Source organism: Passer domesticus, chromosome 2, assembly GCF_036417665.1.
Source record: "Passer domesticus isolate bPasDom1 chromosome 2, bPasDom1.hap1, whole genome shotgun sequence".
Classification (NCBI taxonomy): Eukaryota; Metazoa; Chordata; class Aves; order Passeriformes; family Passeridae; genus Passer; species Passer domesticus.
The window spans coordinates 87,859,258-87,876,745 of record NC_087475.1 but is presented as its reverse complement, the minus strand read 5'-3'; the positions used below and the strand labels follow the sequence as shown (position 1 = coordinate 87,876,745).

The following is a 17,488-nucleotide window of genomic DNA, read 5'->3' as shown; positions in this document are numbered from 1 at the left end:
GGTGTGAGGAAAAGCACGAGGAAGAGCTTTGTCAGCAGGCCATGGGATCTGATCCTGCCCCTCTACTTGGCCTTAGTGAGGCTGCATTGGGAGTGCAGCATCCAGCCTGTGATCCTCTGTAAGGAGAGACATGAAGCTCCTGGAGCAGGTCAGGGAGGGAATGAGGATGATGGGGGCACTAGAGCAGCTCTCTTGCAAGGAAAGGCTGAGAGAGTGGGGCCTGTTCAGCCTCAAGATGAGGGGGTGACCTAAGCAATGTCTATAAGCAATTAAAGGGGGGATTTCAAGGGCATGGAGCTAGGCTCTGCTTGATGGTGCCAACCACTAGGTCATGAGGCAATGGGCAGAAACTGATGCTCTGGAAGTTCCACCTGAATATGAGGAAGAACTTCTTTGCTGTGCAGGTACCAAGCACTGGCATAGATTGCTCAGAAAGGTTGTGGAGTCTCCCTCACTGGAAATATTTGAGAAGTATCTCACTGGTGATATTTGAGAACTGTCTGGACGCAATCCTGTGCCACGTGCTCTGGGATGGCCCGCTGGAGCAGGCAGATTGGACCAGATGATCACTGTGGTCCCTTCCAACCTGACCCATTCTGCGGGAGGCCGCAGCCGTTAGACAGGAGTGGCCTCAGCTACCTCAGCGGTGGTGCCGCCGCTCACGAGCTCAGTTCGGTTCGGGCCGATCCGGTTCGGCCCCGTCCAGTCCAGTTCGGCCCGGTCCGGTCCGAGGCATCCCGGCGCCGCCGCCCTCGCGCTGCCCCGTGCCTGCCCCGCGCGTGCCAAGCCCGGCCCGACCGTTACGGCTCCGCCGCCGCTTCGCTGTGAGGCGGCGGGAGCGAGCGCGGGAGGCGGCGGCGGGCGGGGGGCTCGGTGCAGGGAACAGCCGCGGCCTCCTCGCCTCAGCCGCGGGGAGGAGGGACACCGAGGAGGGGGGAAGGCGGGGTGGTGGTGGGGGGGACGAGCAGAGCGTCGCGTCGCGTCGCTCGCTTCCCTCTAGGACCGCGCCGCCGGCGGGGAGGAAGGGGCGCGTCTCCCCGGAGCCTTCGTCGCCCCGCGCCCTCCTTCCCAGGCCCGGTGCCGGAGGGGGTGGGGGTGGGCGCCCCGCGGGTCCCCTCAGGCTCGGCGGTGCCCGGGGCGGGTGAGATGTCGGGCTGAGCGGGCGCGAGCCCGCGGGGGTGGGGTCCGCCGTGCCCGGGGAGGGGGCGGGCGGGGGGGTGGTTGGGACCGTCCCCTCACAGCCGTCCCGCCCCGCCGCGCTGCGCCCATGGTGATTGTGCTGCATCCCCCGCGCGCGGAGCGGGGCGAGCTGCCCGCGCCTCCCCGCCGCGCCCGCCGGGGCGCCCAGGTGGGTGGCGGAGGGGGAGCGGCGGCGGCGGCCGCTCGTTGTGCGAGGGGAGCGGGGCGGGAGGGGCGGGGGGGCCGCGCCCCCGGCCCGGGACCCGCGTTCCGCGGGCGGGTCGGTCGCGCTGCGAGGGCGGGGTGGGGGCCGCCGCTCCGCGGGCTCGCTCGGCGGCCGTGTCCCCGCACGGGTCCGTGGGGATCGGCGGTGGCTGTGGGGGCTGATCTTCACGTGATGCAGCCGAGGGGTGTGTGGCTGGCGTTGGGTCTGGCAGCAAGATCTTCCCAACTAGGTTTTCTCTCCCCTTTTGTTTTCCGGTGTTTAAAAAAGAGCTGGTGGCACATCGGTGTCTTTACTGCCTGAGCTCTTACCAGGGGCTCCGTGTTCCAAGCGTGCCACTCTGTTAATCTTGGATTGATTTCATAATTTAAGCAAGCATCCTCTAGACATGTTATTTTTTTTTTTGTCACCGTTCGTAAACCGCTGTTTGTTTTCTGTGGCAGCGTGGGTTTTAATGCATAGGAGGAGTACATGCTCCTAATGCATAGGAATACACGCTTCTGAACTGAAACGTACTTTTCTCCAGTCTCATCTGAATCCTAGGGGTTATTCTGGGGGAGAGGTTTAGAGGCTCACAAATAAATAGGAATAGTTTTTCTTGGTTTAGAAACTTAATTTCCTCATATGTTCCCCTGTAGGTACAGATTTTTCTATCCATTGAACACACATTCTTAAATAAAAGAACAAACTGCTTAGCTATGTGGGATTTTTCCCCTTAAAATTGGTTTCTGTGATAGTATATTTGTGTAAAATACTTAAAGTTGTGCATTTCCCCTAACTATGTTTATGTTATCATTTTCTTTTGACTTTGCTTAGTGTTTTGAATAGCACCTTTTCTTCCTTTGGGATTTAGTTTATTTCATACCTTTGCATATTTATGTCTAATAGGGATGTTTCTTCTTTTTTCTTTTTCCTCCCTAGGTGTTGGTGACTTCAGTCATTTAGGGGTTTAGTTCTGAGGAAATAGAGACACAAGGATTGAGTTTCTTTTGCATAGAAAGCTACAGCTCTTCACCAGTACTCTTTTTACTTGTTCCCATCCTTCCCTGCTCCGTAGGGGAGAACAATTTGGGAATTATTTTAAACATTCATTTAATCCCCCTTCCCTCCCTCAGAAATCTGCCCTGGTCCCAGAGGCATCCACTAGACAGTGCCTGACAGGACCAGGAGAACGTTATCATTGCTTGCTTGGTTTGGGAGCTTCAGTAGTACCCTTTTCTCCTTTGGGGTGTAGTGCAGGGAGGCATCCAGAAGACTTCCGTGCCACCCTTTTTGCTTAGTGTAGAGGATCCAGGAAAAGGGGTACCTAGCAAGACACGTGACCTCCTTAAGGGAGCCAGAACTGAAGCAGCACTTGGCACGCTGAAGGAAACACCCATCTTTAGTGTCTTTTTCGTCTTCCACTCCTTCCTCACCAAATTTCTGGTAAGTCTCTTCAGCCCATTCATTCACGCAGTGCATGTTTCCCTTCCCCCACTCCAGGCGCTGGGAGAGGCATGCACAGAGGCTGTGGGGTGGGGGAAGGGAGGAGGGAAAACTGGCTGTGTACACATGGATCGGATGGGGAGGAGAGGAGGTATATTGTACCACACTGCGGGGGAACCTGGCACAGGTGGAAAAGCAGCTGATGTGGGAGGAAATGGTGTGTTTTATTTGCACACGGGCGTGCGTGCACACCTAGGGACAGTGGAGGGGTGTGAAAAAGCTGAGAGCCTGTTGTTGAAAAAAATACCAAGATCAAAGTAGAAGGATGGCTGATACTGGACCAGTACTGGGCTCCCGTTGCGGGGAGGAAAGAGAATGGATTATTCGGTGGTGATCGGGAAGTGGGGTGTGTTAATGAGGAATCTTGCCTTCTACTTGCAAGCATGAACACAGAGGAGGAAAGATGGGGGGTGTGGATGTCCGCCTTTCAGAGGCAGCTGTGCCTGGGAGGATTGCTGCTAGCATCTTGAACATCACTCAGTGCAAAGGTGGAGACAAGGAGATGAAAGCCATCATGGGGAGTGCAGTTGCCCGTGTGCAGGGGTGGGAATGAATGGGAACAATTAATATATTCCCATATCGTTTGGCTGTTGCAATCTGCAAATCTCAAAGGGAAAAAGAGGTGAATACTGTGATGTGCTTTCAAAGAGGTGTGCTTGGGGTTCACCTGCCTGCAGAGACTTTCAATTCTCCGATGCATGTGTAGAGGGTGGATGATAATGCAGCAGCAGTGGACAGATTGTGGTGCAGCTTATAATATATTATATAAAATGCATTTAAATAAATATTTTAATTTTTCAGATTCTTCAGCTTTTAAAAATGTGTTCTTTCCAAAGATTCTCAAACAGTTATGTGACAGTCTTAGGAAAACTAGTTTCTGGTACGTAAAAGAGGAATTTTTCTTGATGTTGGCCTTAAGCATCACCATGAAGCAGCATTGTCAGGAACGAGTTGACTTATCTTGGATTTATTTTCTAAAGATGTCAGTTCTTTTCTCCTTCACCATGTGATATATTCATCATCCATACATATTTTGTAACATTTTCTTTAAATTATCATCATTCTGGTACCTTTGTGTGGAAAAAAAAAATCACTTGTGCTTTATGCTCAAAACAGCTGTGAACTGTTTGCAGACCTGCTCTCCCTATGACATAGAAAGTCCTATTTCTGGGATGTTTCAAACACTGCTCTCTTCTCATTAAGATGAGACAGAGACTTCCATGACAGTGTATGATGGATTACATGCTGGGTCACGTGCTGGACAACTGTTCATTAGCTGTTTAACCGGTCTGCTATCTAAGATGACTTTATAATTTAGGTCTGCCTTGAGGTGTCTCCTGAAGGAGATAACTTGCAAGCATCTGCCAACCATTCTTAGGTCTTCACTATCTTGAAATGCATCCTTCCAGCCATTCTAGAAATTGCTGTAATGGTAGAGATGATTGGTTTATTGGAAATGTGTACTCAGTTTCAAGCCTTATCTAATTTATGATGAAAAGGAAGTCAAAATACCTTTTCCAGCTTGAATAGCACTGTTCTGAAAATGAGTATTAAGGGATAAACATTAATGGTGTTAATGTTACTCATAGCGAAGTGAGTGCTTGGAGCAATGTTTTTCCTAGTTCTCCATTTCCCATGGCGGTTGTGACTGTCAGTCTCTTGCTTATTCCTTCTCAGTTCCCTGAGATTTTTATTGTCAGTATCTCAGCTGTAGGGATTAAACATGGCTAGAGGTGTGCTAAAACTAAGGTTGGGTTTTACCTCTCTTTTAAACACTGCAATCTGTGGAGTTTGTGTTATCTGCACAGTGCTGTAACTGGGAGTCTGAGCCAAGCTCTAAAAAAGGGGTGATTCTGGGAGGGGCTGGTCCACTGAGGTGTTTTCCTGATCCCACTGTAGGCAGTGGCAGTGTGCTGCAACATCAGATCACAGGTCAAGCAGGTGGAATAGCTAGATCACATTGATCCTTCATGCTATAAACATCTGGGATTCCATTTATTATTCCCATAGGGAAGGCACAACCTAGACTTTTTAATTTACAAAAGCATTGGGTAGTTGCATTGTGAACAAAAAGAATTTTGAACTTTTTTTTTGCATACTAGATGCCTTTTCTCTTACACATTCATCAATCATACCTTAATTAATCAGTGTCTCCTAAAAATGGGTTTCTTGCTTCATCTTAAGGGAAATACATCGTGGTGAAAAAGAAAAAGAAACTAGTCTATTTTTCTCGTACTTTTGGGTGTTGAAGACAGGAGAACGAGTAAATGAGCCATGGAGACCAATCTCCCATTCCTGGAGGGAGAGGGAGGTCTCTAATCTCTGTGAAGAGGGCACCCCCTTCAAGGTAAAAAGAGTGGTCTTCAGAGATTTCCAGATCTCTCTAGACAGGTGATTTGATTGGCTGAATTCCCTGTTATTTCAATAAATCATATTCATATATGATGTAAAGTTGAAAAGGAGCACAGTGAGTGCTTTTGTTAGAATAGCTGCTAGAGGTGTACTGCAGATTGAAGGAATGTGGGAGGAAATAGGTTTGCATGTGCTAGGGAGGGAAGGAAGCTACTGTGTGATTGCTGGAGTAAAGCCTGGCTTAAGCAGCATAAGGGTGCCACAGCTGAAAGTTGAGGTGAGCGTTCATTCCCTCTGTAAATGCAAGGAGTCTGTTCCAGGCAGTGTATTCCTGAAGCAGTTGTGGCAGTGTCTGCTTGGCTGCTGTGACACACAGTTTGATTTTTATCACAGACCCTTTTACTTTGATACCATCCTTTTTCCCTCTTCCAGTCTGTTACATGCAATTAAGTTTGTGATTATTTTTTGACTTCTAATTTCATAAATCTGTGAAGTAGTTATGGAAAGATTGTACTTACTTTGACTGTAGTAGCTTTGAGTGAAAAGTGCACTTGAAGTGGCCATTTTGCAGTTATTTAAACATCTGCTCTTCCCCTTATATATACCATAGTTGCTTTGCAATAGATGCTCTCATGGATTAGGAAGTATTCTCTGCACACCCAGCATTGTCTGAGGCTGTGTCTTTTAGATTGAAATGGGTGGAGCTGGTTTTCAGGGAAGAATTCTGGCAGTAAGATCCAAATTCAGAGCATAATGCTTTTGTGCATCTGACTGCAAGGCCAGCTTTCCTTTTTCTTGAGATTTTCTTGAGAATGTGAAAGGGATTTTTAAGATGTTTGATTAATAGGGTAAATGCAAGTTTTGTTATGTGAGATTTCTTACACAATGAAAATAGATTCTAAGGTGAGGCTGAAACTGATGAATATATTCTGATTTTAGGAGCAGAATGTTAGAAAAAGAAATTATTTTGGGTAGAAAAAGAAAGATGGTATTGGATTGGAGGTGAAGGATTCAAGACTTAGGACTGTTAGTTTCTGTCTCTGCTGCTGGCTTGTAGCTTGTTCTAAAGTGAGCTTCTCAGTCTTTACTTGCGGATTTGAGATTGTTGCCTGCCTTTCTTACAATAAGATGGGAGCTTTCAAATAAACATTTATAAAACCATTAAGATTTTGAGCAAATGACATGTAGTATTAGGAGAGAGATGAATAGCCATATCCAAGGCATTTTTATACACATGCTGGTTTAATATCCTCATTGATATATATGGATGGCCCTTCTTGGCAATGTTGTAATTTCTTTCAATAGTAGAAGATGGAGGAAAGAGAAGAATATACCTTTTTTTCTTTCTTCTTTGATCCTTTGCTGATTTTTAAGTAATTAAGTGTTGAAATTACAGTCAGGGAGAGGTGATGATGTATTTAAGGGGGTGGAGGTGGGGCCTCATAGAGAAGAGATTTGAGAAAAACTGAAGCAGACTGGCAAAGAAAGCAAAAATGGGGAGAAAATACTTGGTTCTTGTATTAGCATTAGAACCAGTACTGAGGGGGAAAAAGCCTCAAACCACAAAAGCCCAAACTAAAACCCCAAGCAGGCAGAAAATACAGTTTCTGATGATGGTTTGTGATTTATGTTTTGTTGTGGTTTTTTTGTTTTGTTTTGTTTGTTTTTGTTTTTGTTTTTGTTTTTGGTTTTTTTTTTTTTCCTTTTGTTTAGCGCTGACGAAGCGTGCGTGGTGTGTTTGCCCATGGCCTCGGCGTCCTCCCGCCGTTGTGTGGGATGCGCGGGTGCGGGCCGGGGCGGAGCGGCGCTGCCGGGCAGGGGCGGCAGGTGGCGCTGCTGGGCCTCGCCGGCCCCGTGCAAATGGCAGCGCTGAGGGGCAGTGCCCGCGGCCCCCGGGCCGGGCCCGCGGCGGGGCATTCCTGCCAAGCCGTCTGTCCCGCTGCCCAGCACAGCATGTTGTTCCAGGAAGTTCCGTGTAAACCACCCCGTCCAGGCATGCATTGTTGAGGGAGACTCAAGTGGGGCAGGGTCTGAGAGATGTCAGCCATTGCCCAAGCCTCATCTTGCCCTTTTCACTTCGAGCTGCTTTGAAGAACAGAGAGGTTCTTGGAGAGATCCTTGGAGAGATAACCTCCCACACCCATTTTTCTGCAGGGAGCAAACACTCTTTTCCTGCTTTACCTTGAACATCTTGACTGCATTGAAGAGCTGGTCTGGAGCTGTGATTGCGATTCCATAGCTTCTGCCTTTTTCCAGTCTGTTGGTATGAAGAACTGTAGTCCTTCACTTTATTATTGTACCTCATTTACCAAATCAATGAGAAAAAACTTACAGTCTTTGTGTGTTGTTACTATGGTTCTCAGTACCAGGAATAAATATGTCCACTGAAAATTTTATTTTCTTATTAAGAAAAAGCTGTTGTGGTAGAAAAAAAATGGTTTTTTGATGCTAGAAAATACCTAGCTGGTTTTTATGGTTGTAACTAAACAATCCTTTTGTCCCAAGACCTGCTGCAGAAACAAAAATTTTTTGTAATAGCATGTGATAGCAATTACGTACTGAAGGTGTTTTTGTATTTACATTATCTGCTGGCAGCAGTCATTATGACTACTAGGCAAAACTCCTGTTTCTACTCAGAGTTCAGTTCTGCTAGGAACTTATGTCAGTGATATTAGTGAAAGTTACGATTTTTGGCTCTTTATTTTAATAGGAAAGGTGGCACAGAAAACTCTGCTGGTTTTCTCCAGAATTCCTATTCCCTACACCATGCTTGTCTTTCTTGAACACAAAGGAGTAGTCCATTTATGTACCTGTAACTTGTTTACAGCTTTAAAAATAATTCAGTAGAAATATATTCTGTCAAAAATAGTCCAAGTCCTCCAAAGCAAAAGGAGAAGTACCTTGCTATTATCTGTTCTAACCCAATTGAAATTCTTCATTTTGAACTGTTTTTTTGGTTCTTGGTCCTGAATTCATTAGTGCTCTTTATGTATAAAGGTGATTTAAAAAAATTTATATGAACCAAGAAAGGGCTACCACTGAAACTCTGGCCTCGATTTTACTTTATTTTACATGTGTTAATGTTCTGTATTCCTGGCATTTTGTTGGTGCTCCTTGTTCCATTGGTTTTTCCATTATGTGTTCTGGATACTACTTAATATATATCTAAGTATATCTCACGGCAGATGTGAAATATTTGTGAGAGCAAAACAGCAAAATAGTAACCTGGAAGATTCTGTGGGAATGAGTTTCTGTTCTGCTGGTCTGCTTTTTTAACATAGAGAGTTTGTCACACTCTACTCTTCCATATATGGTGGAAGGAGACAAATCAAGTCTGTCGCTGGGTATTTCAGCGGTGCCTAGGAGAAGGGAGGAGTTATTTCACTAGAAGGAATTATCCTAATCATGAAGTTGAAATTCTGGCCTTCAGACATGGCCGTTCAAATTGTTTTCAGTTACATCTTTGTGTACTTCTTGAGGAGAAGGCTGGGATGAGGACCAAGACCTAATTTCTAGTATTTAACATTGATGTAATGTAAATGGATTTGTTTCTGTAGTTGGTACTTTAGGTTGCAGAGTAGGTGTAGACATTGTTTTGCTTCTTGGAGGTTGGAAGTCGAAGTCTGTTGAAATGGACTGGCTTGTGCAGAGGAAGTGGGACTTAGTACAGTAGGGATCATGAAGATAAGAGCCTGTGTACTCTAACAGAGTCTCATCTTCTCCACTGTCTAGCAGTTCCATTGGAAGGAAGCCTTGAAGGTTGCAAGACAAGTCCAAGATGTGCAGCTCTGTTGCTCCCAGGCTGTGGTTCTTAACAGACCGCCGCATCAGAGAAGATTACCCTCAGCAGGAGATCCTGAGAGCACTGAAGGCCAAGTGCTGTGAAGAGGAGCTGGATTTCCGGGCCTTGGTGATGGATGAAGTGGTGCTGACCATTGAGGATGGAAATCTTGGTGAGAATGAACTAAGGCTGGGAGTATGCTGAAGGGGTACATGGGAAAAGATTATAAAATGGAGCATCAATACTATTTAATAACAAATTCCATGTGTGCCAGACTATCTACCATTCATCATCTAAATAATGTAGATGTACACCATTACGGGTTTTTTTAGAATGTATTATGTTAATCAAATATAATTGTTCAGTTTGCTGATTTGCATTAGAACCACTCTTGCCTTCCCTCTGCAGAAAAGAGAGGAGGATTGTTTCATTTTGGTGAATTCAGGGTAAGGACTACAAGACCCCTGAATTAATAAGAAATCATGGAGCTCAGTTTTTGCTTCAGTTCTTAACTTTGTGGGTCACATTTAAGAGTTTCAGAAGGACTTTTTTCTTCTGTTTGTGTTCTGGCTCCAAAATAGAAAACACTGGAAATAATCTAAAAGGAATTTTCCATGAACAGTATGAAGTGTCATGGAAGTAGAAGTTATAATGTGATGTAACTAAAGCACGCTGCTGTACGGATGTGGAGTTATGTGAATTCTAAAAAAGAGCAGTGCTGATAAAGTGTGTGCATCAAATAATTTGAGTTATTACTACAATTTACAGTGTTTAAAACTTAATGGTAAGATTTCTGTTCTATTTTCATTCTAGCTTTTTTTTTTCCTTTGGTGATTAAAAAGGATAACTAAAATATTAAGTTGCATTAGAAATGTTAAGTAAAAGGATTATTACTATCTTATTACTTACTATCTTTTACTGTAAATAGTAAGCTTATGTGATGAGAAGATACTAATACCATCAATGTCAAGCTGTGTAACACATATAATTTATTTTTGTTTCAACATTTTTTAATTTGGATTTCCTAAAGCAAGTAGATTGCAGTGGTTTTTTTTTTTTTTTTAACCTTTAACTCTTTAATTCCTCTTCCCCATTTATCAGTCAAAAAACGTATTTCTGGAGGCCCAGGGAAGAATTATATTTCTGAAAGTTGAATTACAGTAATTCTGTGTGGGAAGAAAATATGAAAGTACCCTCAGCCATGAAGAACAGGCTGCCATGTATACCTTGTTCCTCTTTGGGAAATCATATGTGGGAAGGGAATCATAAAACTGACCCTGGGGAAGAACTTTGGTCAGAACTTATACCCTATTTTGGCAGGAATCAGTCAAACAAAAACATATGCATGGTAAATCCAGTGTTTTTTATTCTGGTATTTCTAAACTTCTGTTTGCTTATTTTGCCTTTTAATCTGAGGAGTCTTGTGATTTTTATCACAGATAGAAATTCTGTAGGATGTCTTCAAATCAAGGTAACTTCTTGTCAGAAAGTCTTAGCTCTGAGTGTGCTTTCCTTTGGACAGCATGTAATGGGAACACTGCCATCCTGGACTGTAGCTGCAGTCTCTGAGATGCACAATTAGTCCTTCAGCACTTCAGTACTGTTTTTGTTTTCTTGGTGATTTCTTCTTTTCTGTCTCATTTTGGGGAATTAAATAGGGCAAGTGTAAATTGTGGACCTTTCTGCTCTCTTCTGTCTAATGTCTTGTAGCGCTGTGTCTATTGCAAGGAAAAAGATAAAAGTAATACAAGTTGGAAAACTAATATTGAAGAATGTGTAGTCCAAGAACAAGAAAAATTAAGAAAATTACTAGAACAAAATACAAGAAAAGGGAAATTATTCTCATACAAAGTGCTCATTCAATATGATGTAAATAACTGACCATTTGAAAAAGAGTGAGATAAGAATGGTGAAAGATTGTGGATAGAATTTTTTTATAAGTAGTGTGGTCTGTCTAATCAATTACTTCTCTTGGAGAGTAATGAAAAATCTTCCTTCTTAATTTTCCAGTTGTGTTTTTTCTAGAGCTTTTGGACATGCTTTGATAAAGATTTCTGCTACAGGACACAAGCAAAAGCTTTGTGTTTCATTTTCCTTTTTAAAAACCTCAGTCGGTTTAGGAAAAGGTGTCCTGTAACAAAATCCAGGAGGTAGTGCATTCTGTACCCTTTTTGTTATCTACTGTTGGGTGAGGGATCCAGGTTGGGTAAAATTTTCTATGACATGGAGGAGTTGATGAAGAGAATGTATCTTCAGTGGATAATCACATGCTTTTCCTTTCTTTTCTATTTTTATTTGTCTTGAAAGCTTGGCAATTCAAGGCTCAAACTCTGAAGGTAATACATGACATTGGAGGAAGTAATAGTTGGGTTTTTTCCACATATTCACACTTTGATTGGAGCTTTTTTGGTCCTTTAAAGCCAAGACAATTTCTTAAGTAAATTGTTAGAAGGATGTCAAATTTACACAGTTAAGTTGGATACTACAGGGTACTATTTAAAATCTCAAAAATGTGTATTTCTTTAGATTATAGAGTCAGTAATCCTTCTTGTGGGCTTGCTGACTGTCAGGAACATGGTTGGAGACTTCAGAGACCAAAAATTCAGTATAAAATATTCAAAAGCTTAAATTATTTACTTCATAGGGGTAGAGTGGAAAAGACACTTCTAAATTTAGGAAAATTGAGCAGAACCATGTGATACATACATGTGAAAATTGTCCCTTTCACAAACCACATGGTTTATACCTTAACAGTAGAGCACACTGATGCAGGTATCACTGATGCCCAGGCCAAAGTCAGAAGCTTTTGTGATACTGAGATTTACAAAATTTGTGTCTGTCAGAAATTACAAGATTTGCCATGACCAAAGAGAAAGGGAGAGGAGGGGGGGTTGTTTCACTCAGTGGATTCAGCAGCAGCCACTCCTTGGGGTGTGTCTCTGCAGTACTGCAGGGCCTGATGACAAGTGTGGCTGGATGCCCAAAGCAAACCAACAGTGTAGGCCCAGCAATCCCTGATAGTTCCTTTTCTTTCACAGCTGAAACTCAGGATGAGCCAAAATCCCAAGCACCCCATACAGCAGTCCCGTATCACCAGCCACATGATGAACCTGTATGCAGCTCAAGGTCCACATTAGATACCTCAACACAGCATGAGTCCAGAAGTGATTGTAAATGCAAGTTAAAAGATGTAGAATTAAAGATTTTCCTTTTTAGTCTAAAAGGAAGTTCTTAAACTGATTTCTGCTTAAATGATTTTGAAAATAAGTTCAACATGTATTTTTTGAAATTAACTGTGGTTTATGCCTTACTTGAATAGGTGTCTGCTTACCCAAGCCATGCACTTCTTTATCTTTTCCACAGTGGCAGTAGTACTCTGTAGATTTCCAAGGCAAAAGCTGATAAAAAAATAAGAGGAAGAGTCGAGCTGTATAAGTATTTTTTTTTCAGCTTCTGTGGTGGGTTAGGCCTGCTGAGATGGTTACTGAATCAGATATGCACAACATTGTTGCACAGGAATGGACAAGAATGCATGTGTGGAAAAAAGTGGAGGGTGATAGTGGGCTGGTTTGATTTAAACTTGCACTGTGTAGCTGTATGCTAAGTTTCTTAAGAGCTAAATTCTTGAAACTAACCAGTCTAGAACAATCTACTGCCAAGTGGAGCAGCTGTGTTCCTTTTGTCCCTTTCCAGCATTGCTGTTGCTGCTTGCCTTGTAAAGGACTTCATGTCTCTCTTGGCTTGCTTTCATGTTGTACCTCAGCTAATTAAAAAAAAAGGTTACCAAACTGTCTGCTACTTTGCAGGATTTTGCATTTGTGTGAGTTGAGTTGGCCAACCCAATGGAAGATTAACTCCACCAAGTAATTAACAGTTTTCTGTTCGAATAGATTGTTGCATTAACCCTTTTTGTGGTCATGCAGTTCCTAGCTCTGGTTCTCAGGCAAGGAAGAATGGGGTTGTTCTTTCAGGGAATGGCTTGTATTTATGTTGATTTAGTTATAACTCCAGAAATACTTCAAAACAGGAATTTTCTTGTGGTTGGGATGTCTGATAGTGTCAGCTTTAGGATTATTTTGTTTGTGCATGGCATCTGATATTTACCAGATGTAAGGATTACAAACTGAAATGTCTAGTTTTCTAATCTAGTTTGGCAATTCCTATATTTATTTGAAATCAAATAGCAAGTATTGCAACAAAACTCTGCAGGACATTTTTAGACATTTATTTGAAGTCTTAGCAGTGAGTCCTGTCAAAATGTGTACTTTTAAACTATATGTCTAAGCTTGCTAATGCACTGATGTAACAGGCTTGAGGAATTTGCTGCTAAACAAATTACAGCTTGTGAGCAGCAGTGTTTAGTGTGGGATGAGGTGCCGATGAAGGAAGCTGGTAGGAAAATCCCACCCTATAGGGGGACTTTGTGGACAAAGAGACAAAACATATCCATGGGTTGTCTCCTCATTCTGAATATTCTTTCTTCTTCCCTCCATGTGTCTAGGATTGAGTAGTACCTTTCCCTACAGACTCCACACCTTACCTGTAGGGCAGCATGGTTCAAGAACTATTCTTTTGTGAAGAAAGTGTTTGGGAAATTTGGATCCTTCCCCCAGTAAAATGATATATAGTGATATTTTCATTAAAATTTTTTGCTACCAGAACAGCCAGAATTGGAATTAACTGAGTCAGCAATTTACTTGTACCTTTATTGTAGGTTTTTGGAATCTCCATATTTTCTGATACTGTCCTGTGAAGGAAAATAGTATAAAGGAAAGTTGCTGTCGTGAACTTTGAACTGTTGAAGATGCTGGAGTGACTAAAGTATAAAACATTTTTCCTAAGACTTCCTTGGCTTTTCTTTCGGGAATGTGAAACCAAATGGTCAGCTTAGGTGAGGAATAAAAAGGGCATAATAGTCATGTGTTTTAAAACAGTAATACATTGTGCACAGTCAGTTGACTTTTCTTAAATCAGATGGGTAGCATCTGGAAACAGATCTCTTGCCTTCATTTTTTTCTGCAGAGGAAGTACTTGGAAGATGGATTATTTTAATTTGGTGAAGGTTGGTGTCCTGATTTAGGGTTTCCAGTGTGTACCTGAACTTTGCAATAGAAGGCAGTGTCTTGTTTAAGTCTTCCATTTTGCAAGATGTGCTTTTGTTTTGTATGATCTGCCCTTCATTTCTTATTTAGTTTGAACTAGTAATGAGTAATTGTGATCTTTGATTTTTTTCACACACTGGATTAGACATAATTTGAAATAAACATGGAGGAATTGGCATAGTTGAAACATTTCTGTAAAGTAGAGAAAGCTGATGGGGGAAAAAACTAAGGTGGATAACAAATTCTTGTGTTTTCATGTAATGGTAAGAAAACCACTTTGAATCAGCTAGATCCATGGTAAGAGAGGGCTTTTACATATATAAAATGGTTTCCATATCAAAATAACAAAACTCCTAATATTTTTGTAAGTCACCTAAAGACTGCCTTCTATCATACACAGGGAACATAGTCACGTCCTCTTCCTTCTGGCTGTTTCAGTAGTCCCCTGGCATTTGTTAGTCCAGCAGTGCACCTTAATGTCAGAGCTTTTCCTGCAGCATGCAGCAGTGGCTTTGGAAGTGATGGAACAGAGGCAGGCAGCCTTGGCAAGGTGCCTTTTTGAGCACTGCAGAGTTGGCCTGTTTCCTGCTATTAACTAAATCCAGAGCAGCCATTACTTCCTCTGCAGAGTTGGGAAATTGGTTTGTGACTCAAGTGAGAGTGGGAAAAGGAACTGCATTGTGTGCAAAGGACTGGAAGGTAGTTAGACATGAAGTGGATTTTGTACTGTGGAAAGTGCTGGGCTTAGAATCACTTGAAACTTCATTTTTTATGTTCTTTCACTGTGGAAATTGATCACTTCCAGTCTGATTGGTGCTAAAACCATAAGCATTACTGTTAGGCAGCTGTGGGCTATATAGAGGAGATTTTGGAATGGTAGCTGTGTTTAGAGGTGAGTGTAATATAGTATGTGACACTCCAGTATTAAATACCCAAGACAAACACATATCTACTAGAAAAAAAATGTAACATTTGCTTTATTATTATATTTTAATAACAGTGCCTTTCAACAGCTGCCATGTATGTTAAGAAGAATTGGTTTGGTTTTTTTTACAGAACTATGACACCAAAGACAAATTTCTTATAATGCATATAGAAAGAAAGGATTCATACTCTGTAACCATCCCGGTTGTTCTTGCAGTTTTCTTCCTTCCTGTCAGGGATTTCTATTCTTATGTGAATGATTGTCATCTTAAACTGACGCTAAAATAACAAAGGCTAACAGTGAATTTGGTCTCCTCAAAATTGTTCTGTTTCTTCAGTATGTCACCAGTTGTAGGTATGCGCTCAGTCCAAAGCCACCTTGGCAAGGTAGAGGTGTAGGAATGTTTCTGCATGGAGATATCTTATTATGTTAATTTCAGAGGGCTGTGTTAAGGTCTGAAGTTTTTCATTTGCATGTGTTCTAGAACAGCTAGCCAGGAAAAGCAGACTTGTAGGGCACATCATCTTGAACATACGTGCATGTCATCATATCTGAAAATGACAGAAAGCATTGCCAGATTTTTAATTGTTGTAAGAATTCTGAGGAGTGACCATCTGGATGATAAACAAAACAATGTAAAAAGGGACAAAAGCAAGATGAAAGAAGTGTTTCCATACATCCTAGTTGAGAAATGAAAATTAGCCTAACATTTCACAAGACAAGTCTTTAACTGGCTAGGGGTTTCTGTGTCACTTTTCCAACAATCCCTGTTCCAGTGCTGTGTCACCTAAGCAAGTTTTGCTGGCACATTTGTCTGAGCAGTTGTATTGTGAACTGGGTCTGCATACTGATGTAGTTTTAAACCAGTGTGTTCTTGGTGGCAGGTGTTTTTTTTAGACTTCATGAGCCCTCCGAGTCAGGGAACAGTGTGGCTGCACAAACAGTTCTTCAGCACTTAAATCAGAAGGGCAAACTGTGTGTTGGAGTGGGAGAGATTAGAAGATAGCACAAGTATTGATGTGAAAAGCTTTCTTTTATAGAACTGACAGCTGTGCTTGCTTTCCCAGATTTGTGATCAGAGGAGTACTCTTATTACTTGTTCTTTAAGGACAGTGGCTTTGACTTTGTCCACCTTTTCTCAAGTCTGGTGGCTGTCCATTTGTGAATGATGGGTAGTTGATTCTCAGTGACTATGAATGTGAGAGAGACTGGTACTGCTGAACCTTGACCGGTATTGAGATGGTTTTCCAGTGTGCAGACCTGTGTTGGATTGACAGGGACTTCTAGGAGTACCAGTGTCCGTGGACAAGTCACTTAGTTTTCTTATTTTTATAAAACTCTTGCATGTAAAGTTTGGTGAAATACTGGTTTTAAGAATTACAGTTTCCTTTTATATCTGCCCTTTACTGCATGGAAAGAGTGGAACAAGGAGCAGAACAACAACAAAAAGAATGTCGCTACTGAAATGATAAATTATTTTTTATTTCCTTGTATTGTAAATAATTAACATTTACAATGTCATAAAAATCTGTAATGGTGTCCTTGTAATTATTATTCTTTGAGTAGTAGAGCTTATATGATTTCCATCTCTCTAAAGATCTAGTCCATTTTAGGATTAAAAGTCTGATAAAATGCCTTTTTATTTGTCAAAAGTTAAGCAAATTGAAGCAGAATGTGTTACAGGTGCTCTGACAACTTGAGCAGAATACCTGACAGCAAAGGTATTCTGCGTTTGTTGTCAGAGGAACCCTGCTTGAATTACACCAGTTAATTGTGTTAATTTGTAGGAAACCTTTCTTATTATACAGAAAGGTTTTCTTGCTCTGTACTTCAATATAGGGCAGGTATTGAGCTGGGGGCTCTTACTGTGTTTGTTACCCATCTTGACACATCTGTGAGTAAAGCATGGAAGAACAGATATTGGAAGAGACACACTAGTGATTTGATCCATTTTGTTAAGGTGTCAAGTAAAAATACTAGGTATGCCAGTGCTTTAGATTTTTTAGCTGAGAAGGAGGTTGGAGTCCACTGACACAGTTATTAGGGTCAAAGATTTTGTTCACCATAATAGTTGTAATGTAACACCCATGAAATAATATGCTCAAAATCCATGCTCTCAAATCCTGTTTCTTGGCAGTGTCTGTCTAAAGAATAATTAGATCTAGTAGGGAAACACATCAGTCAGAAGATCAATAAATATTTCCCTTGAGTTCTAAGAACTTGATTTGAAAGTATCCTCTAGGTGTCACGTCAGTTGTCTTGTTGTGTTGGTACAATGCTGGGCAACTTTGAGGGGGATGATTTCCTTTTAATTTAAGTTTTTTCAAGGACAGAAGAAGAAGTGTTTTCTAAAAAGCTTTGTAAGTGTTCTCTTTAGCTGTTCAAAATACACAGGTATGAATTGTTTGAGAAGCAATTTAGAAATAGAGCATAGACAGAGC

At 42.0% G+C, this 17,488-nt stretch overlaps 1 protein-coding gene across 14 annotated transcripts in view; it reads left to right on the top strand.

Annotated features, from left to right (window-relative positions):
* The first annotated feature begins 983 nt into the window (after window positions 1–983).
* Window positions 984–17,488, top strand: part of RIMKLB (ribosomal modification protein rimK like family member B) — a 50,589-nt gene continuing 34,084 nt past the window's right edge. For 5 of the 14 annotated variants that reach the window (XR_010356594.1, XR_010356593.1, XM_064409853.1 and 2 more), the window contains exons 1-3: window positions 1,195–1,348; window positions 2,324–2,827; window positions 8,972–9,192. Coding sequence is in view for 11 of the 14 variants with exons in the window: in XM_064409853.1 (XP_064265923.1) it covers window positions 9,018–9,192 (175 nt within the window). In the remaining 3 variants the exon portion in view is untranslated. Of the gene's footprint in view, window positions 1,142–1,194; window positions 1,349–2,323; window positions 2,828–3,688; window positions 3,768–7,393; window positions 7,503–8,971; window positions 9,193–17,488 lie in introns of those variants that run through there. The other 9 variants (XM_064409847.1, XM_064409844.1, XM_064409846.1 and 6 more) reach the window with 9 other exon arrangements.